The sequence below is a fragment of the Neomonachus schauinslandi genome, chromosome 14, assembly GCF_002201575.2.
Source record: "Neomonachus schauinslandi chromosome 14, ASM220157v2, whole genome shotgun sequence".
NCBI lineage: Eukaryota > Metazoa > Chordata > Mammalia > Carnivora > Phocidae > Neomonachus > Neomonachus schauinslandi.
The window spans coordinates 65,666,716-65,689,095 of NC_058416.1; the positions used below are offsets into that span (position 1 = coordinate 65,666,716).

The window sequence follows — 22,380 nt, forward strand, 5'->3', positions numbered from 1 at the left end:
AAAGGATGTCCTTATACTGATAAGACAGATATCTAAGTATTGACCAAACACACCGGCAAGCAGGAATGAGAGTCCAACTCTGGTCACCTGCCAGAGAACATTACAACACATGACACTGGTAGACCTATGAAGGGTCAAGTTTCTTGGTTTTGTTAAAAGAGGGATAATGGCAGATTTTATAAAATGTAAAAGGCGAGCATGAAATCAAACCTGGACAAAATTCTGAATGCAATTAGCAAACAGATGGTATCTGGAAGGCAGTACAGGCTCAACCAAGAACAAGTCATGCCAAAACCACCTCATTATCTTTTTTTAGATATGCTACATAGATCAGGAGAGGCTGCAGAGGAGGACTTTAGTACAAAGATCTGGATCGTGCTTTTATGAAATCTGCAGCTAACATGAAACTGAGGGGGGTGATCAATATGCCAGATGACATAACAAGGATTTTAAAAGATTCAGATAACTGTACAGATGGTGTATGACAAAAACAAAAAGAAACGCACCCCCCTCCACCCCAAACCTGAAGAGGGATAACTGTATGGTCACATACTAAAGTCCAAACATCGGGCTAAGCAAATACAGGAAGGGGACTCATAGTTGTTTCTCCCTGGTGGAGAGCTAAAAGGAACCACTCACAGACTATATTCCAGAACTTCCACAAGGACAGAGACCTTTGTTTTCTCACTACTGAACTCCAAACTCCTTAACAATGTCTGCCACATTGTAAGTACTCAGTAAACCTTTGCTGAAGGAGTGTTTTTGGAGCCCAAGTTGAGACCAGAGGGCCAATGGATTTAGATGCTGCAGAAAGCTAAAAGCATTAGGAAGATGGGCAGACTGAATGATCTATTACTCAACTTGCCTTTCTTCCCCATCCTGAGTCACCTGAAGCCTCACTTGCAGGCCAAGAAAATGTTATTCTTCCTCCACAAAATCTGTTCCACTGACTCTGATTCCCACAGATCCCTACTGTCACCAACTTTTTTTTTTTAAACTAAGTAGGCTCCATGCCCAGTGTAGAGCCTAACGTGGGGCTCAAACTCACAACCCTAAGATCAAGACCTGAGCTGAGATCAAGAGTCAGATGCTTAACTGACTGAGCCAGGCACCCCTCACCAACTGTTTTCTTAATCCATACCACAGGGGAAAGCTCCACCTAGGTTCCATTTAGATGCCTGGATACAAATTTTCACACAGCAAATAACCATAGGTATGCAGCCCCAGAGTTAAGGACAATGCTAAGAAAGTTCTTCCCTTTCTTTTCTAGTCAGGAAAGTATACTGGAATACAAGTGTGTGAGAATGATACCATAGGGAGATTCAAGCACTTGCTCTAATTTATTTAAAAATCCATCAATAAAAAGGTAAGTTGCCTGCAAACTTCAGAACCTCCATCAGTTGTGAGAAATTGGCTATTTTATGCCTCAGTGAAGGCAACATAAGAAAACTGTTCGTCTCCTCAGCCTAGCCCTTTGATGACATGGCGACAGCCCACTTCCTCTGCTTTGTCTTTTGCCGCTTTTGCCCAACATACTGCACTCTCACCAACCTGCAGCTACTCGGTGGTATTAAGTCTTGTAAGCTCTTCCCTCTGCCAGGAATGTCTCCCTGCACTTCACCCACCTAACGTCTATTCATCCTTCAAAACTCAGTTCAAGGGTCACCTCCTCCAGGAAGACTTCCCAGACAAATACCCACACTCCCATCTCCTACCCCCGCCCTTCCCCACTCTCCCTCCTACTCTGTGTTATTACAGCACTTACCACATTGCTGGTTTGTCTCTATTCTCTCACTAGGTGGTAAGCACCTTGGTGGTAGGGACCTACAAGACATCCCTCACAGGTTGGTTGCATGAATGGATGATTAATGAACAAACTCACATCAACTTCAGAACAAGGGTGCCTTTTAGACTCAAAAGAATTGAAGTAGCTTGCCCAAGATCACACCACAAAAAGCCAGGACCTGAATGCAGGTCCATGATCTTTCCTTGACCATCTTGCTTTACCACACCCCAGGTACCAAGTATTCCTTTTCAAATTAAATCCCAAGCATCAACTCACTTGAAAAGAGGTAAGCAAGAGAGAAAAACGGCTAAACACAGACCTGTTTTAAAAATCTCTCTTTATGGGCACCTGGGTGGCTCAGTCGGTTGGGCGTCTCTGCCTTTGGCTCAGGTCATAATCCTGGAGTCCCCGGATCAAGCCCTGCATCAGGCTCCCTGCTCGGTAGGAAGTCTGCTTCTCCCTCTGCCCCTCACCCCGCTCTCATGCGCATGCATCTGCATGCTCTCTCAAATAAATAAATAAATAAAATCTATAAAAATAAATAAAATAAAATCTCTCTTTACTTGTAGGAATGTTCTTTTGAAAATCAAGTTTTATGAAAAAAAGTGTGAAATGATTCATGAAATAAAGTTCACCTAAGCCCTCATCGTTCTCACTAATACCATCAAGGGAAATAAGGAAGCTTCAATTACTGGCACATTTTGTCCTACTTATTTCACCTTTCTTATTTTAATTTTAATACTTTTCCTGGTAACCTAATTGCAAAAGTCTCAAGAGAGTTGTTTTTAACAAGATCAGACACGCACTAAGTTTTAGAAGATAACGCAGCTCATAGAACTATTTACTTATGCTACAGCCAAAAGTCTCATTTAAATATACAGAATGAGAAATACCATTAAGTGGAATTTGGCAAAAGTTTATTACTCGGGTCCCCCTTACACTCTTGGTGAAACACCAAAGCAAGCCTTTGATGAGACTTACACAGCTGGGGTAGTGTCACAAGGAGACTAAGGTGTGGAGACCTCTTTCTGGGGTCTGAGAAACAAGAACTGCATAACGGCCAAGTATGTGGGTTACCTTAAAATATACATCATTTTATTTATTTATTTGAAATAGAGCAAGGGCACCTGGGTGCTCAGATGGTTAAGCGTCTGCCTTCGGCTCAGGTCATGATCCCAGGGTCCTGGGATCGAGCCCCGCATTGGGCTCCCTGCTCAGCGGGGAGCCTGCTTCTCCCTCTGCCTCTACTGTTCCCCCTGCTTGTGCTGTCTTGCTCTGTCAGATAAATTAAAAAAAAAAAAAAAAAAAAACCTGAAATAGAACGAGACAGCACAAGCAGGGCAGATGGGCAGAGAGGGAGAGGGAGCCCGACGCGGGGCTCAATCCCAGCATGGTGGAATCATGACCTGAGCTGAAGGCAGACGCTTAACCAACTGATCCACCCAGGTGCCCCAATATCCATCATTAGCCAGGCTTTTAATCCTCATCCTGGTCTAATCTAATCCTCATCACCTACCCACATATCTGCTCACCAAGCTCTAAATGATCTCCTTTAGGGGTGCCTGGGTGGCTCATTCAGTTAAGCAGCCAACTCTTGATTCCAGCCCAGGTCAGGACCTCAGGGATCTGAGTGAGATCTTCTGCGATCACCCCGTGCTGGGATTCCCTGCTGGGTGGGCAGTCTGCTCAACGATTTTCCCTCTCCGTGTCCCCCACTCCCGCCCCGGCTCCCGCCCACGTTCTCTAATAAATAAATCAATCTTATTAAAAAAAGAAAATAAATGATCCCCTTTATAGTACCTGGTCTTCCACTCTACAATCCCCCCTATGCACACTCTGAGCAACGCACAGGAGATACAGGTTTCTAAAATGCACACACATCTTAGAGCTAGAGGTGAACAGGCAGGTGGCCTAAATGGAGTGAGGCTTTAAACCCTAGCTCAGGTAAGAGCCCAATTCCTGACTTCCTCTATGGAGCCTGGAATTCTGAGTGGGTGCCTCAACCCCCGTGTGTCGAACACATGTGAGTCACAACAACTCTCCGAATCCGAGCTCTCCACTCCTATGATGAGACAACAGATGTGAAAATGCCTCAAAAGGCAGGAATCACTATGCAAACTGGAAGGTTTATTTTATTTATTTTAAAGATTTTATTTATTTATTTGAGAGAGAGAGAATGAGAGAGAGCACACGAGAGGGGGGAGGGTCAGAGGAAGAAGCAGACTCCCTGCTGAGCAGGGAGCCCGATGCGGGACTCGATCCAGGGACTCCATCCAGGGACTCCAGGATCATGACCTGAGCCGAAGGCAGTCGCTTAACCAACTGAGCCACCCAAGCGCCCCAAACTGGAAGGTTTTAGAGCCCAGAACACCCCACGTAATTTTAGGGTGCTGTGTGAACTAGGCTAGGGGTGTACACCTGTGCAGGGGCAGGTCTGTGTGGGGATGAGAAAGCTAGAAGGCCTACTCAGCCAGGATTCAGTCTGGTTTCTTTCCCGTTCCTCCACTGGGAAGCATTAAAAGCATGTGGCTCCTGCCTAGACCTGGTCCCTGCCACAAGCCCCTGGAAACTTACTCCTTTACAGCCAACGTGAGAGGGAGAAGTAATCAGACTCTGCAACAAACCTTCAGGTGTAGTTCGCTCGGACATTACTCCTCATCCAAGGAAAATGGAGGATAACCAATGGAAAAAAACAGCACACACAAAAATCAATGCTAGCTTTTATCTGTGGACAGGCTGTTCTATGGGTTAAGTTCTGCTTTTTGAAGCAACAGGCTCCATTACTTCATCCTTCTGTCATGTACCTGGGCTGTCTCCCAACCCTGCCCTACTTTGACCTTGAGGTGAACACACAAAAAACAATCACTAGCTTAATCTCAGCTTCTCCAACATATATGCAATTTGATAATACCAACGAAGAGTATTCAATTGTAATCATATTATAATGATTTACCTAGTAGTTTGTGGCTCACAAGGCATTTTCACAACTTATCTACAAATAAAAGAGCTAGGATTTGTGGCATCAAATTCCATGTTCTGAGATGTTAATATTTAGGGCCCATCTCACTGCATGTATTTTACACCTCGTAAAAAATAACATGAAAAATATATAGGACTGTTCTAAAATTATTGATTTTAAATCTTTTTTTTTCCCCCTTAAGTAGGCTCCACACCCAGCACGGAGCCTGACATGGGGCTTGAACTCATGACCCTAAGATTGAGACCCAAGCTGAGATCAAGAGTCGGACACTTAACCAACTGAGCCACCCAGGTACCCAAAAAATCTATTTTTCAAATCCTTCTGTTCTTCCTCTGGGGTTTGTGCTCATTTATGGTCACTCCAGGTTTATCGGATGTCTCATCAAACTTCTACTTTCTGTGATACACAGTTTTACGCCCTCAACAGGCTTATCAACACTGGTCTTCAGGACTTCTTGGTTCAGAAAGCCACAGTTACATGCTAAGCTTTCCAAGAGTCTTAAAAAAAATAAATCTGGGCGCCTGGGTGGCTCAGTTGGTTAAGTGACTGCCTTCGGGTCAGGTCGTGATCCTGGAGTCCCGGGATCGAGTCCCGCATCGGGCTCCCTGCTCGGCAGGGGGTCTGCTTCTCCCTCTGACCCTCCCCCCTCTCATGTGCTTGCTCTCTCTCATTCTCTCTCTCTCAAATAAATAAAAAAAAAAAAATTTTTTTAAAAAAAATGCAGGTAGGAAGTAAAAATTCAAGGCTTTAAAAAAAATAATAAATCTGGGCGCCTGGGTGGCTCAGATGGTTGAGCGTCTGCCTTCGGCTCAGGTCATGATCCCAGGGTCCTGGGATCGAGTCCCGCATCGGGCTCTCTGCTCCTTGGGAGCCTGCTTCTCCCTCTGCCTCTCTCTCTCTCTGTCTCTCATGAATAAATAAATAAAAATCTTCAAAAAAAATAAAAAATAAATAAATCTGGTAAGTAAGGTCTGAGATACATATTTTTTTAATTAAAGATTTATTTATTTGAAAGAGAGCATGCACGAGCACAAGTAGGGGGAGGGGTGGAGGGAGAGGGAGAAGCAGACTCCCCATTGAGCAGGGAGCCTGACATGGGGCTTGATTACAAGACCCTGGGATCAGGACCTGAGCAGAAGGCAGACACTTAACTGACTGAGCCACCCAGGCACCCCGGTCTGAGATATTTTAAACTTTTATCTCTTCCTAGCTGAAGAGGAATTTTAAGACGTTTATTCGTATTTTTCCTCAACTAATCACGATGTCAAAAATATGGACCTGTAGGGCGCCTGGGTGGCTCAGATGGTTAAGCATCTGCCTTCGGCTCAGGTCATGATCCCGGGGTCCTGGGATCGAGCCCCGCATCGGGCTCCCTGCTCAGCGGGGAGCCTGCTTCTCCCTCTGCTTCTCTCTCTCTGTCTCTTATGAATAAATAAATAAAATCTTAAAAAAAAAAAATATGGACCTGTACAAGTGGCTCTGTGTCTACCTGTATGCTGATTTCGTCTCTAGGTCATGGGTCTTTATTAACCATCTTTTTTTCTCACTGGAAAGAAAACCAACTACTGTGAGACTAAACCTAAGAGAGACTACACCTTGGGAGAAACAAGGATAGGAAAGGACAAGAGTCATGTGGGACACTCACAGTGGATCTTCCAAAATCACCCAGTTATCTTATTCCCCTGAACAGAACTTTAAGTGAGCAGTCGTTACTCTGCAGAAACAAAATTAAAACTAAAAATGAAAACCAAATGTCAAAAAGACCCAAAAAACCAGCCCTGTAAATTTTACCTCTAATGCCAAAGCAGTCTTGTCATAAGCACAGGGTACTCTTTTCTGGATGGCTTTGGCAAAGACAGGTCCATTCTGTGTGGATGGCAAAGGGTTGATCGCTGCCCCAGGAGTACTGGAAACTGCAGGTAGAGGAGTTGTGGTCTGAGGTTGAGCATAGGCATGAGCAGGTTCTGGGATCCCGTAACTGTTGGAATTCCTATTCCCATGCTTTCCATGTGGTGAGGATCTCACAAGCTTTTCAACGTAAGGAACGGGAATCATCCCAATCCGGCCATCCTTGTTCCGGGCGCTCCACCACTGTTCTTCCGGCTTCTCTATTATGACCAGGATCTCACCCTTTTTAAAGGGCAGGTCTTCAGCATCATTCCCAGGAAAATCATAGAGAGTCCGTACATATTCCAGATTTTCTTCTGCTGTAGGCAGGTTGGGTGCTGATACAGATCCCATTGGTGGGCTTGGGTACCTTCAGAGAGAAAGAAAATTAACTCTAAGAGAAAAATCTTATTCGATACCAGTGTTTGTCAAACTTTTAAATAAACCATTCTCCTCTACAGTGAATTATTTCCCTTGCTATATTCTCAGTAGTTAAGAAGGTTCTGTCACACTGTTTTATGTTCTGCAGTTAGTATTGCCTGAATAGACCTTGTTAAATCAAGTCAAGTGCATACACACATACACCATCTCTGTTTCACAGGAATACAGTTTTTTTTTTTTGTTTTTTGTTTACACAGAGATACAACTGGTCTGAATTTATATTTAAAATCTTGGGGCTCCCTGCTTGGCAGGGAGTCTGCTTCTCCCTCTGACCCTCCCCCCTCTCATGCTCTCTCTCTCTCATTCTCTCTCTCAAATAAATAAATAAAATCTTTAAAAAAAATAAAATAAAATAAAATAAAATCTTGAGTAAGTTCAGTAGCTGCCTTCCTTAGGACCCTGTCACAGCCATCACACATTTTTCCTCCTGGTCCTAATCTATGGCATGCTTCCTGCACACTTCCCTGGGCATCCAGAGAGAAAATGACAAAGGCTTCAGTTTCTGTGTCCTTCAAAATACAAAAACCAGAAAAGGGTTTATACGCCTGTCAAATTAAAAACAAACAAAGAAACAAACCCATATTGCATTTTATGCAGAAATCACCATCTGAGCATCAAAATGAAAACACAGGGATCTTTTCACTGCAGAACTCACAGGCAAGTGCTCTCATCAAAGCATCAGTCCAGACACCACCACACCCCTCTGCTATGCTCAAGATGATCAGCCTGTATTTGCCAAGCTACAGAATGCCCTCCCAGGGTCAGTTATAAAAGTGCAGTCCCGGGCGCCTGGGTGGCTCAGATGGTTAAGCGTCTGCCTTCGGCTCAGGTCATGATCCCGGAGTCCTGGGATCGAGTCCCGCATCGGGCTCCCCGCTCTGCGGGAAGTCTGCTTCTCCCTCTGCCTCTCTCTTATGAATAAGTAAATAAAATCTTAAAAAAAAAAGTGCAGTCCCTGCTCTCCAGTAACACCCCATCTGTAATGCCTCTTCTGCAAAAGAAGTATAGCAGTCTCTCTTCACCTAAGAAATGTTCTGAGAAGTTGCAAATACACCAACTTGTGGGGGGAAAAAACTATTTTACCATTAGCTCCCTCCACCACTTAACTTTTCTAAAGCACAGAATCCACACCAGAGTAACAAACCCCGGGCTTCATCCAAAGAGTTCGCACCTCTGAAGTGACTTTGCCTGCAGAACCATCCACCACCAGAGCCCCATTCTAGAGTAGCCTTGAGGGAGAGTAAGCCAAAAATAGGAAATGCCTGTTTAACCACTGACTATGGTTTCCAATTTATCTTTTTTTTTTTTAAGATTTTATTTATTTATTTGAGACAGAGAGAATGAGAGAGAGAGAGCACATGAGAGGGGGGAGGGTCAGAGGAAGAAGCAGACTCCCTGCTGAGCAGGGAGCCTGATGCGGGACTCAATCCAGGGACTCCAGGATCATGACCTGAGCCGAAAGCAGTCGCTTAACCAACTGAGCCACCCAGGCACCCGAATTTATCTTTTTTTTTAGAAAGATAATTTATTTACCTACTTATTTGGGGGTAGGGGGAATGTGTGCAAGTGGGTGGAGGGGCAGAGGGAGTAAGAATCCTCAAGCAGTCTCCCTGCTGAGCGGGGAACCCGACACAAGCCTCAATCCCAGGACCCTGAGATCATGACTGGAGCTGAGATTGAGAGTTGGCTGCTTAACCGACTAAGCCCCCCAGGTGCCCCTGTTTTATCGTCTATTAACTCATGTCCACTCTCTTTCTTTCCTCCAATTAATGATCTAAAAAGTTACTTCATATAACAATGCAATCTCTTACGTTTAAATATTTTTTAAATTTTATTTTATGTTAGTCACCATACATTACGTCATTAGCTTTTGATGTAGTGTTCCATGATTCATTGTTTGCGTATAATTATGTTAAAATATTTTAATTTTTTTTCCTTTATAAAAATGCCACCATGTTACAACATTCAGCAAAAAAGGGACAACAAGGGCGCCTGGGTGGCTCAGTTGGTTAAGCGACTGCCTTCAGCTCAGGTCATGATCCTGGAGTCCCGGGATCGAGTCCCACATCGGGCTCCCTGCTCAGCGGGGGGTCTGCTTCTCCCTCTGACCCTCTCCCCTCTCGTGCTCTCTGTCTCTCATTCTCTCTCTCAAATAAATAAATAAAATCTTTAAAAAAAAAAAAAAAAAAAGGGACAACAAGGGAGTTGGCTGGCTCAGTCAGTAGAGCATGCAACTCTTGATTTCCTGGTTCTGAATTCAAGCCCTGTGTTGCATATAGAGATTACTTAAAAATAAAATAAAATCTTAAAAAACAAAAACAATACCCAGCTCCCCCCCAAAAAAGAGAGAGAGAGAGAAAAAAAAACCCACAGCTCCTGCCCCATCATAACTACTTTTTCACCCCTCCCACTGGCCAAATTTATGGCTTTTTTTAAAAAAAGATTTACTTATTTGAGAGAGAGAGTGCATGAGCAGGGAGAGGGGCAGAGAGAGAGAGAATATCCAAGTGGACTACTGCTGCGCGTGGAGCCCAAAGCCAAGCTGGATCTCATGACCCACGAGATCAGGATCTGAGTTGAAACCAAGAGTTGGACGCTTAACAGACTGAGCCATGCAGCCACCCAAACTTTATGGCTTTCTTAAAAGAGTCTTGTGTATGCCCATGGCAGTTTTTCTGCCTAATATCACACCACAGGTGTTTCCCTGTATCACTGGTCTACATGATCATTTACTTTTATGTCAGGATAACATTTCATTCTGTGAGCCTGCAGCAATTAAGCATCCCTGTGTTTCTGGATATTTAGTTTTTCTTTCTCCCTATTCGATCATCAACATCACAAAGCCTTTTGAATATAGTTTCTTGATATTCAATTTTTTTATGGGGGGAGGGGGAGATGGAGAGGGAGGGAATCTTAAACAGGCTCCATGCCCAGCACGGAGCCCAACCTGGGGCTCAATCTCACGATCCTGAGATCACAGCCGGAGCTGAAACCAAGAGTTGGATGCCCAACCAACTGAACCATCTCAATATTAGATTTTTTGTAAAGCCTAGATTTCCAGATTAAAGAACAGGGACATTTTCATGGCCCTTGGTACATACTGCCACACTACCTTCCAAAAGGCAGTCTTCATAATTTGGCAAAACTTACATCTTTTAAATGTAAATGACTAGTTTAATATAGTATACTAACAACTGAATTAACAGCAGTCTATGTATTATGCCACGGTGATTAGGAGCTTGATTTAAAACCTCTAAAACCTCAGGGGGTCTGCTTCTCCCTCTCCCTCTGCTGCTCCCCCCTGCTTGCGCTCACTCGCACTCTCTTTCTCTGTTTAAAAAAAACTTTTTTTTAAATATACTCTTTCAAATAAATAGATAAAATCTTAAAAAAAAAAAACCCCTCTAAGATCTTATTGCTTATTAACAACAACATGATACTGAGGGGCAAACTGCTTAATATCAATACGTTTTGAAAAGAGATAGCAGGAGTAGCAACAGTAACAAAGTTGACACTTTCTACCTATGCCAGGCACTGTTTGCAGTCTATATAGACTTTAAATTATTTCATCCTCTCAGCAATCCTGTGATTATCCCCATCTCACAGATGAGGAAGCCAATGCCAACACAGGGTTATATTTGTACTCAGGCAGTCTGGTTCTAGAGTACTTACTCATAACCTCTAAGCTAGTCAGCCTCGGGAATAAACCCCGCGTCTTTCGGTTGCATGGGAATTAACGTCAGATTGTATGTGAAACATGCACAATAGTTCCTGGTTGTTACTGAGCATCCAATTAGCTCCCACCCCTACCGTTTTTAAGGTACACCCTGCCCCTATTTCAAGGGCCACAGACAATCTGTGAAAAGTTTGGGTAGTACTACATAAATCTCATATTTTACTAAAAGCATAATCAGTTCCATCTCAGACCCCAGCCAAGGGTATTTCATTATCTGTATACTTAAAAAGTTAAAAGCATTTATTTCTACAATACAAATCATGAGGACACTAATACAGTTTCAGTGGGGATTAACACTAACGAAATTCATCTACCCAGGTATCCACTAGACTTACTACACACTAAGAACTTGGGAGACAATCGCTTCTCGGCCTTTTGGCTAAGATCAAGTGTAGAACTTGGGAGACAGACAATGAATTAAAACCAAGTTCTTGCTCTTAGAAGACTGCCAATTTAGCATAGAGACTAGAAGACAAAAACGCAGCACAACGAGTAATTAATATGCCATGACAGAAGCTGATAGGGTCAAGGAGCACTCAAAGGAAGGCGTGAATTCTATTAAGGGGCAGGAGAACAGGCAAGGAGGCAATGCACTAGAAGCTGAAGACTAGCCCCCTTTGGAATTGAAAGATTCTGTTGAAGACAAGCTTACATATTTTGGTTCTAAATCAGAAAAAGACTAGAGGCCTGAAGGTTCAAATGCTCCCTTTCCCCAGCCTCCCCATACCTCACGGGGCACACGACTTATTCCTATAAGCACAGACCAGGAGCTTTGCTGGCGAGGCCCTTGAGGTTGACAAACTTCTCTAAAAGGCTGGTACATGTTTGAGGCTTTGCGGACTATACATATGGCCTATGTTGTATACTCTTCTTTTTTTAAAATACACTCTTTCAAAAATAGAAGAACCATTCTTAGCTTCAGGACATTATACAAAAACTGAGTCTGGCCTAGGAGCCTGCAAACTATGGCCTGTGGGCCATTCAGCCTACTGTATGGTTTTGTAAATAAAGTTTTATTACAACACAGCCAAACTCACTCATTTATAGTATTGTCTATGACTGTTTTTGTGCTGTAAGGGCATAGTTCAGAAACGTGAGAGACTATATACGGCTTAAAATATTTACTATCTGCCCCCTTATTGAAAGTTTGCTGATTCGTTGTCTATATTACTGGCTTAAAAGAGCAGAGGGTGCTTTTCAACTTTCAATACTTCCCTGGTAAGGAGGATGTATGCAAATGTAACAAAGATGGAGGATAGCTTATACTTTCTCCACCATTATACTGCTAGAGTGACTGTAGGGCTCATTTCCCAATTTAGTACATACACAGATATCCCTAAATTCACATCAAACCAATCTCCCAGCCACATCCCTGACATAAATTCAAAGTCTTCCACCCCATATCCTCAAACTCATGTATTCATCAAAATTCCCTGCAAATTACACATTAGTTCCACTACAGACATGAAACCATGATGATGCCAGGGCAGATTATCTTGCCCTTTTTTTTTTTTAAAGATTTTATTTATTTATCTGAGACAGAGAGAATGAGAGAAACAGAGAGCACATGAGAGGGGGGAGGGTCAGAGGGAGAAGCAGGCTCCCTGCAGAGCAGGAGCCCGATGTGGGACTCGATCCAGGGACTCCAGGATCATGACCTGAGCCGAAGGCAGTCACTTAACCAACTGAGCCACCCAGGCGCCCTATCTTGCCCTTTCTATTAGGTCCCACAGCCCAAAGTAATATGTAACATAAAACTGCAATAATTCATTGTTTCTCATTTCGATTTGTTCCTTGATCAAGACTGTAAAAGAGCACCTGTAAACTCCTCTTTAAATTTTACATACAAAGAGGGGTCCCTGGGTGGCTCAGTCGGTTAAGCACCTGCCTTTGGCTCAGGTCATGATCCCGGAGTCCCAGGATCGAGCTCCAAGTCCGGCTCCCTGCTCAGCAAGAAGTCTGCTTCTCCCTCTGCCCCTCACCCTGCTCGTGCGCTCTCTCTCTCTCAAATAAATAAAATCTTAAAAAAATAAAATTTACATACAGAGTTTTCCAAGCTCATTCAAATATTCTAAGACCCATGCTTCTCCCTGTCTTGTGCCTATAGTCCACAGCATACTGAGCAGGAAGGCCCTGGATGACTAACTGGAAATTGGCCTTTCCTACCTAATGTCAATGAACCCCCTGAACCCCCTCTCCTTTAGGTAAAAAGCATTCTCGGCTTCATATATAAAGACAGATAAAACATCTTCTTTAAACCTGAGCATTAATATCTTCTAAGCTTAGAATTTCCTTCATGAAAAAGAAGGAATACAACTTGTGAGAGAATTTCAAAGGTACTGGTAATCTAGTTTTTTAAAGGGGTCACATGGGTATTGATGAATTTTCTTATTATATACATGTCTATACATACTCTCTTGTATGTATGAAAATATTTCACAGTAAAAAGTTGGGGAAAAAAAACAAAATAGGTAAGAAAATCAATTCTTCTTTTTAAAGACTTCTCTAGGGGCACATGGGTGGCTCAGTCGTTAAGCATCTGCCTTCAGCTCGGGTCATGATCCCAGGGTCCTGGGATCGAGCCCCGCACTGGGCCCCCTGCTCAGCCAGGAAGCCTTCTTTTCCCTTTCCCACTCCCCCTGCTTGTGTTCCCTCTCTCACTGTGTCTCTCTCTGTCAAATAAATAAATAAAATCTTTAATAAAGAAAGAAAGACTTATTTATTGGGGTGCCTGCGTGGCTCAGTCAAGCGCCCAACTCTTGATTTTGGCTCAGGGCACGATCTCTGGGTCCTGGGATCGAGCCCTACATCAGGCTCCCTGCTCACCGGAAAGTCTGCTTGTCTCCCTCTCCCTCTGCTCACTCTGTCTCTCTCTCAAATAAATAAATCTTAAAAAAAAAAAAAAAGGCTTATTTATTTGAAAAAGAGAATGCTCATGAGTGGGGGGAGGGGCAGAGGTAGAGAATCCTCAAGCAGACCCGCCCCTGCCCCCAGCAGGAACAGGACACTCCTCCCCCTCTCCTGAGCCAAAACCAAGAGTCCAATGCTCAACTGACTAAAAGCCGCCGAGGCGCCCCAATAAGAGAATCAATTCTAATTAGACGGGCTAAAAACCTCTAGTGAAATGGCACTGAATACTGAGGACCTCACTCTTCCATCCCTAGATATTCACACCATCACTTACAGCTCTTTCTATGCCTGTGGCTACCTCTCCACCCCATTCCACAGCTCTTCTGCTCATTCTGTGTAGTCCATCTAAGTTTAGACTCCCAAATCTACATTATTTAGCCCCCAACTCTCTTCTCAATAACAAACCCATCAGACTGCTAAACTTGGCTTCCAGTAAGCATCTCAAAGAGTCTCCCTACTGAAAACAATCATCCCTCCTCACCCTGATCAATTCTCTTCTCTTCTTTCAAGACACCACTGAATCATCCCTGAAGTCATACCTCTTTCCTCACCGTCTACATGCAATTGCCCAGCGAAGACTGTTAGTTTCTACTTTATAGTCCCAAAGCATGTGATCTTAGTTCGGCTTCTCACGATTCCTTCTCCTGTAACAGCCCTTAATTAGTCCCACACCCTAGACTCTCTCCCTACCCGGTCCCACACCAGAACAGTTTCTAAAGTGTAACTGGCCATGGCAATTCTCTTCTCAAAAGCTTTAGACAGCTCCCACTGTTAAACTCATTCACAAAGCACAGGGGGCCCTTCACAATTTAGCATTATTCTTCCTTCCTACCTCACTGCCCATCACATTAATTACAACTCTGTGCCTTTCCCAGGAGGCACTGCCACCACCTTTTCTCCCCTCCTTCTCATCTCTTCTTTCAAGCCTTCCCTGACCCCTCAGTTGATCATTCTTGCTTTTAAGCTCCCAAGGTATTCTAACTTGATTTACTCCCATTATATGCCTTGAGTCTAGTATTGGGCTTTGGTGTAGAGTAGGCTCAATACGGTGAAATTCCTGCTAATAAAAATAAAATATCAGGGCGCCTGGGTGGCTCAGCCGGTTAAGCGTCTGCCTTCAGCTCAGGTCATGATCCCAGGGTCCTGGGATCGAGTCCCGCATCGGGCTCCCTGCTCTGCGGGGAGCCTGCTTCTCCCTCTCCCACTCCCCCTGCTTGGGTTCCCTCTCTCGCTGTGTCTCTCTCTGTCAAATAAATAAATAAAAAAATCTTTAAAAAAAAAAAATAATAAAATAAAATAAAATAAAATATCAAAGACATAGGGAAGCATTTCCCATTCCTGTTTCTATCCTTTTTTGTCCCCTCCTTCTGAAAACACAAACACTTCAGCACTCCCAACTCCCTATATCTGGTTTAATTTTGTATACAAAGAAATCCTGTATGCCATTTGGTTTGCCATCCAAGCCTCTTCAGTTCACCACTGTTCCATTCATGCTCTCAGTCATCATTCCAGACTAGTTGCCACATGCTTAGTGGCCCCACCTTACTTGGTATGATCTTAGCTCAGACTCTAAAATAATCTGAATTCCCACTAATAAGCACTGTCCATTTTTACTTACCAGGAAAAACTAAAATATTTCAGCCTGAAGGAAACCTAGAAATAATCTAGTCCAACTCTTTAGGTTTAAAAAAAAAAAAAAAAACTTTCTAAGGTTAAAAATTTGAGTCTTAAATATTAAGAGAAAAGTCACAAATCAAATGGCTACCAGTACTTTACATGCCATGGGAACACAACTCAACTGGGCAAGCTTCCATTCCCAGCATAATGACCATGTTCTTGTATCTCATCTGAATCAAATTTAGATGATTTAAACTACTGGTAAGAGGAAAATCAAAGGTTTATTCACAGTGCCAAATTCTATGCTAATCAAAATTACTGGTAATCCTTCTCCCCCACTCCTAATTCTAAAAGTTCAGATTTGAGTTCCCTCAAATATTTAGAACAGGGGATGTGGAAGGAGGTGTGATCGTGTGGCCCATGGCATCCTCTGGTCCATGCAGGGCTTGGCTTCTGCTTTACAGGTGGGAGGACCCTCCTCTGGGCACTCAGGTTAAGCTGGGCATCCTTTTTCAACTACTCTACCAAAGCAGATAGCATGGAAATGGCCTTTTAAAAAATCTCAGCACCAGTGATACCTGGGTGGCTCCGTCAGTTAAGCATCTGCCTTCAGCTCAGGTCATGATCCCAGGGGTGTTGGGATCGAGTCCTGCACTGGGTTCCTTGCTCAGTGGAGAGCCTGCTTCTCCCTCTGCCTGCCACTTCCCCTGCTTGTGCTCTCTTTCTCTCTGACAAATAAAATCTTAAAAAAAAAAAAAAAAAATCTCAACACCAGTAACCTTCTCAAGAACATGACAGGGACTATTGATTCAATGTTAGTTCCATGTTACTAAGTACATGAGATGTGCATTGTCTGCTGACAAAAATCAAAGATTTTCTAAGGGTCCACTTGCCTCAGTTAAAAAACTTTACTTCTCAGCCTTTTCTCCTAAACTTCATATAGCTGTATAAGCTAAAACTAGAGAATTATATAAGCAAAGCAAGCTATGCAAAACAGTTTCTAAACCACAGGAAAATGGATTTCATATTTAAACAATCCACCTAGGGGCGCCTGGGTGGCTCAGTCGTTAAGCGTCCGCCTTTGGCTCAGGTCATGATCCTGGGGTCCTGGGATCAAGCCCCGCACCAGGCTCCCTGCTCCCAGGAAGCCTGCTTCTCCCTCTCCCACTCCCCCCTGCTTGTGTTCCCTCTCTCGCTGTGTCTCTCTCTGTCAAAAAATAAATAAAATCTTAAAAATAAATAAATAAACAATCCACCTAGGAACCTTTTGAAATATTCTGTTGTTAAACTGGAAATCAACTCCATTAAATTAAAAAACACTAGCACTTACCTGAATATTAACTTAATGAACAGAATCTTAAAAATATTTATACTCAAATAAATTGGAGGTGAAAACTGCCACAGGTTTTGTTTATCAGATCAACTGTAATATAAAAATTACACCTACATCTAGGGTGCCTGGGTGGCTCAGTCAGTTAAGTGTCCGACTCCTGGTTTCGACTCAGGTCATGATCTCAGAGTCCTGAGATCAAGCCCCTCGTTGGGCTCCTCATGGAGTCTGATTGTCCCTCTCCCTCTGCTCCTCTCCGGCACTGGCCCCCCCGCATAAATAAAAATAAAATCTTTAAAAAAAATTACACCCACATGCTGAAAGAGAACCCTTTAGAATCACTCAAAATCAACAAAAGCCATATGACACGATATGACACTTTTTGGGGGTTAAATTTAAAACCCCCCACATAAGCGCCTGGGTGGCTCAGTCGGTTAAGCATCTGCCTTCGGCTCAGGTCATAATCTCAGGGTCCTGGGATCGAGTCCCACATCGAGCTCCCTGCTCTGGGGGGAGCCTGCTTCTCCCTCTCCCTCTGCCTGCCATTCTCCCTGCTTGTGCTCGCTCTCTGTCAAATAAATAAAATCTTTTAAAAAGTAAAAATAAAACCCACCACAGGAACACCACAAACACAAAAAGCAATTAATAAGATAAACTGAGAGGACACAGTTACAAATGTACCAAGTCATCTTTGTTTCCTCCTTTCTCTTCCCTCACCATCCCATCAGCAACATCAATCTTAACTCCAAAACAGGCACCTCCAAGTCACAGCTCTACATCAGTCTATATGACCTGTGACATATATGCCATCAGCCACCATCATTTTGCACCCAGATAACAGTGACAACTCCCTATCACTCCTGTGCTTCAAACTCCTTCCATGGCACCCACTGCACTTTAAATAAAATCCAATTTCCTTATCTTGACCATTACATCTCCTAACTCTTCTCATAGAATCCCTTTATTTAAGTACCACACTCCCAACCCAATGGCTATCTTCCTGACCTCAGGACTTTGTCTAAGCTCTTCCCTATGACTGGAAGGCTCTCCCCCGCTTCTTAGCCCAGGCCTTCCCAAGGCTTGCCTCTTCCCTACCCTTGAGTAGCTTCATGCTTTCCCTGACCACACTACATCAGGTAGGTCCCTCCTATTATATTCTCTCTGCTCAGCTTCATTTCCTTCATAGCATTTATTAATCCTGTATTTTATTTATTTTCCTACTTTTAGTTTGTCTCTTTCAATAAAATAGAAGTTCTATTATGGAGAAAGTACGTCTGCCATCCATTGTTCTCAGTCCCCATCCCTGGGATATAACTCTTGTGAATATTTGAATAAAAATATAAAACTAGGGATGCCTGGGTGACTCAGTCGGTTAAGTGTCTGCCTTTGGCTTGGGTCATGAGCCCAGGGTCTGGGGACAGAGCCCCACGCTGGGCTCCCTGCTCAGCGGGGAGTCTGCCTCTCCCCCAGCTCATGCTCTCTCTTCCTGTTCTCGCTCTCAAATAAATAAATCTTTTAAAAAAATATAAATGTTGAGGAACATTCCAATAAAAAAGATCAGACTAGAAAACAAGCACCAGTCCTTAAATTCTGAGGAAGTCATAGTTATAATTTTTCACTAAGCAAAATTAAAAAAACACGAACTTTTAGCTAAAGGGCACGAAACTCTGGCCTTAAGAGCTCAGTTTTGATGTCTAAACCACTTAATATATCTTGTTTGGGGTGTGAAGAGGCACTAAACTGACTTGCATTTGACCAAGGCTTTACAGGGTACCTCTCGTTTTCTACAAAGGCTGAAAACATATCAAACCAATCTTCGAATTTCAGGCTCAGGGGAGAAAATCCAAAGATTAAGAAAGTAAATCCAGTCTGGATCTAATTCAACCAGAATTGTGATCATCCTCCGAGATACCAACAGAAAATAAAAACCTAAATTACAACATGCCTGGGGCAGAGAGTGAAGAGGAGGAGAAACAATTACAGCTTCGTGTAAGTGGGAGGTCAGGGAAAGGCCCTATTATTTGAGGGGCCTGGAACAGCAGTTACGATTTCAACAGGTGAGGATTGGTGGGGGTGGGGGGGGCGGGTTTAAGCAGTCAACCTAGAGCCAGCAGCCCAGCCAACAGCTGGAGCAAAGGTACAAAGGTGTGAGAAAGTAGGCAGGGATGGCTACCAGGGATTAAATGAGCTGCCTAGCAGGACTGCACTAAAGGAAGAACAAGGTGGGGAGTGGGGGGAGGATAGGCATCCAAAACAGAAAGTTATGTCTGGTATCTGGAAAGACACATGTATGAAAAATGTGGAGTTGTTTTTGTTGGTAATGGGAAGCTACTGCAGCATATTCCTTTTTCTCTCTCTAGGAGGAGATCAAACCATTTACTAACATTTTCTGAAACAGCTGTTATTATAATACCTGTCACCTCAAAGCAAGCACAATGCCTTGTACATGGCATGACTTAATAAATGCCTGAAATTAATGGTATTAATTCACCTCCACGAGTTGGAGAAGTAATTCACTTAAACATACTAAAAATCTCATTATAGTTGGTTCTAATATTTTCTCCAACCCCTTGTATCAGAATATACTGTGCTCAAAACTGACTCCCAACTACCAGCATCTTTGGGGACCTGGAGATTTCACTAATCAGATTCTTGGTGCCTAGGTCTTTGTTATACACTATTTGATTTATAATCACTTTCTCCCAGTTTTTAAAGTCCATTTAGTTCAGCAGTTAATCTTACAGTCATTATACTGTCATGGCTTTGTTTCTTCTCTCTTATTCCATGGAAGCAACATTTACGCATCCAGTGGGTGCTCCTTAATTATTATAGCTTTTAATGGTTAAAACTCAGAGGAACATCTCAGCAAATCTATAAAATCAGAAACACCTCATTCCAAAAATGAGCACCCTATCCCTTTAAAACAGAAGTTCAAGAAGCAAAATGGGGGGCACCTGGGTGGCTCAGTTGGTTAAGCGACTGCCTTCGGCTCAGGTCATGATCCTGGAGTCCCGGGATCCAGTCCCGCATTGGGCTCCCTGCTCGGCGGGGAGTCTGCTTCTCCCTCTGACCCTCCTCCCTCCCGTGCTCTCTGTCTCTCATTCTCTCTCTCTCTCAAATAAATAAAATCTTAAAAAAAAAAAAAAAAAAAAAACAACGTGATAAAACACTGAAGACAAATTAAAGCAAATAATCGAATAAAATAATGCATTTTACTTGGAAAAGAGGATGCTGGATGCTTAACTTTACTAAATTATTAAGACTTACAGATGTACAAAATGTACATCTAAAATTAAACTAGAATAGAATTAAAGTGTAGCTCAAAAATTTCCTTTAGTAATTAACATTCTAGCTTTATTCCCCCTTAGAATTTAATCAAATAGATTTCTGACCTATTAGTGGTCCAGCCTGGGGGTTAACTATAATATAAAAACTCAAAAATATGTCCTCGCTGAAGCCAGTGCATCTTTTTTTTTTTTTTTTTTTTTAAAGATTTTATTTATTTATTTGAGAGAGAGAGAATGAGAGAGACAGAGAGCACATGAGAGGGGGGAGGGTCAGAGGGAGAAGCAGGCTCCCCGCCGAGCAGGGAGCCCGATGCGGGACTCGATCCAGGGACTCCAGGATCATGACCTGAGCCGAAGGCAGTCGCTTAACCAACTGAGCCACCCAGGCGCCCAGCCAGTGCATCTTCTTTTAAAATTTCTGTAATTATAAAACAAAAGGTGTCTGGTGTAATTCAAACTTGGCACCAAGGTAACAATATATAGTTCTGTTAAAGGTTTTGTATCTAAACGTGCAAGCATTTTCACTTGTCGGCTGTTAGTTCCAAAAGGCTGCAGCCCAAGAGTTCTTAAACTGGACCAGGGAGCCCAAGAACCTTGAATGGTGTGTAAAGTTGTGTGTACGTGCATTTTTAGGGAGGGGGAAATGCCATGCTTCCTTGAGATTCTCAAAGAAGTCTGTGGTCCAGGGCGCCTGGGTGGCTCAGATGGTTAAGCGTCTGCCTTCGGCTCAGGTCATGATCCCAGGGTCCTGGGATCGAGTCCCGCATTGGGCTCTCTGCTCCTTGGGAGCCTGCTTCTCCCTCTGCCTCTCTCTCTCTCTCATGAATAAATAAATAAAAATCTTAAAAAAAAAAAAAAGTCTGTGGCCCAAAAAGGGTTTAAAAACAACAAAAACTCTTCTTTAGTAGGATAACCCAAATAGATAACGTGACGAAAGGCAAAAAGCGGGCATTTTAACTATGAACCGCCGTTAAACATGTTTAAAACGCGTCCCCTCATCCAGTGACCCAGATCCTGACACTAGCCTTCCGTTCAGAAGCCTTCTGGAAAAGAATTTGGTTCAGAATGGGGTGAAAAGGGTTCAATTACACACCTCCACCCCCCACTCTTCGACCGATCCCAAGCGAACCACCCCTGCCATTCTCGACCCTCCTCCGCGGTAGGAGTGGGCTGTGCGCCCGGGCAGCGCGGGTGCTCGCGTACCTGGGCGCGGGCTCGATTAGGGTGGTGGTGTCCAGGTAGTGAATCTTGTAGAACTCCAGCAGAGCCGGCAAGTGGTCAAACTCCTGGTCCCCGATCTTAAAACGGCGGTTGGGCAGCGAGTTGATGATGTAGTGGGAGACCCGCGAGTTCTCGGACACAGACAGCACATAATCCCCGGGGCAGGTGGAGGAATCGCGAACTAGGAACATACCGTGGCGCTGGCCTTGGAGCCGGGTCTGCGCCTCCTGGCGAGACACCGGCCCCATGTACCATGCGGAGCGGTCTGAGGAGTCAAACCTGGCGGAGGACATCGTGTCGGACCGGGGCTCTGCGGCGGGTCGGGGCGGCGGCTGCTCTCGTCTGTTCTGGACGCCTTTGCCCGACAGACGGCTTTGCGGCCAAGGAAGGGCCTCTTGGCACACCTCGAGGCGCGCTTAGAGGGCCGAGCCAGCACCTTCCTCTCGGCTCCGGGCCCGCAGCATCCTCCGCCGCCGCCCGCCTGCTCCGGGGCCGCCTCACGGAGGGAGCCGGCCCGGGGAATGCAGGGCACAGCCCGAGGTCGGGGCGGGAGAAGCCGAGCCGCAGCGGAGGCCGCCCCGGGGTTCTCGGGCTGCCCGGCGTACCGGGGGTGCTTCCAGTCACTCCTGGCCCGGAACGCGCCGACTCCGCGCCCCCCACGGCTCTGCAAGGACCCCCGCCGCCACACGAAGCACCGGACTCCCAAGAGCGTCGCGCCTCCGGGGCGGTTTTGCCCAGCCCGTTCCCAACAGCCACAGCAACAAAATGGCGGACGCGGGAGAAGCGGCTGGCCACCTCCCCCCTCCGCTCAGCGCGCTCGATCTGCGCACGCGCGGGCTCTAGCTCCCAGCTGCCGCCCGGGCCCTCCCCGTGACGTCACGCGGCGCGGCCAATCAGGAGCACGGTCGTGACGGTCTGGGCGTGCGCCGCTTTCGGCCGCTCCCGCGTTCCGGGAGGAGGCGGAGGAGGTGGAGGAGGCGGGGGTGGCGGGGGTGGCGGGGGTGGCGGGGGTGGCGGCGGAGGAGGAGGTGGTGGCTGCAGCCACTCCCTTCCTGGGCTGCGGTGCGCCGCCGGGGGCGCTGCCGCTGTGGGCTCGCCCCGCTCCCGCAGGAAAACAGCTGGAGTCGAGAGGGAGCGGCTTTTCGAAAACCTGCTCCGCGAACAAAGCGTAATGTGCATGCCGAA

General features: G+C 44.8%; 1 protein-coding gene across 2 annotated transcripts in view; it reads right to left on the reverse strand.

The window, feature by feature from the left end:
- Window positions 1–21,982, reverse strand: part of CRKL (CRK like proto-oncogene, adaptor protein) — a 37,207-nt gene extending 15,225 nt beyond the window's left edge. Inside the window, exons 1-4 of one of the 2 annotated variants that reach the window (XM_044920922.1) lie at window positions 21,178–21,982; window positions 19,759–19,776; window positions 10,905–10,921; window positions 6,558–6,967 (exon numbers count right to left, since the gene is read on the reverse strand). In XM_044920922.1, the coding sequence (XP_044776857.1) occupies window positions 6,558–6,967; window positions 10,905–10,921; window positions 19,759–19,776; window positions 21,178–21,488 (756 nt within the window). In that variant the 5' untranslated portion in view covers window positions 21,489–21,982. Of the gene's footprint in view, window positions 1–6,557; window positions 7,024–10,904; window positions 10,922–19,758; window positions 19,777–21,177 lie in introns of both variants that reach the window. The other variant, XM_021687878.2, reaches the window with a different exon arrangement.
- Window positions 21,983–22,380: the final 398 nt, after the last annotated feature.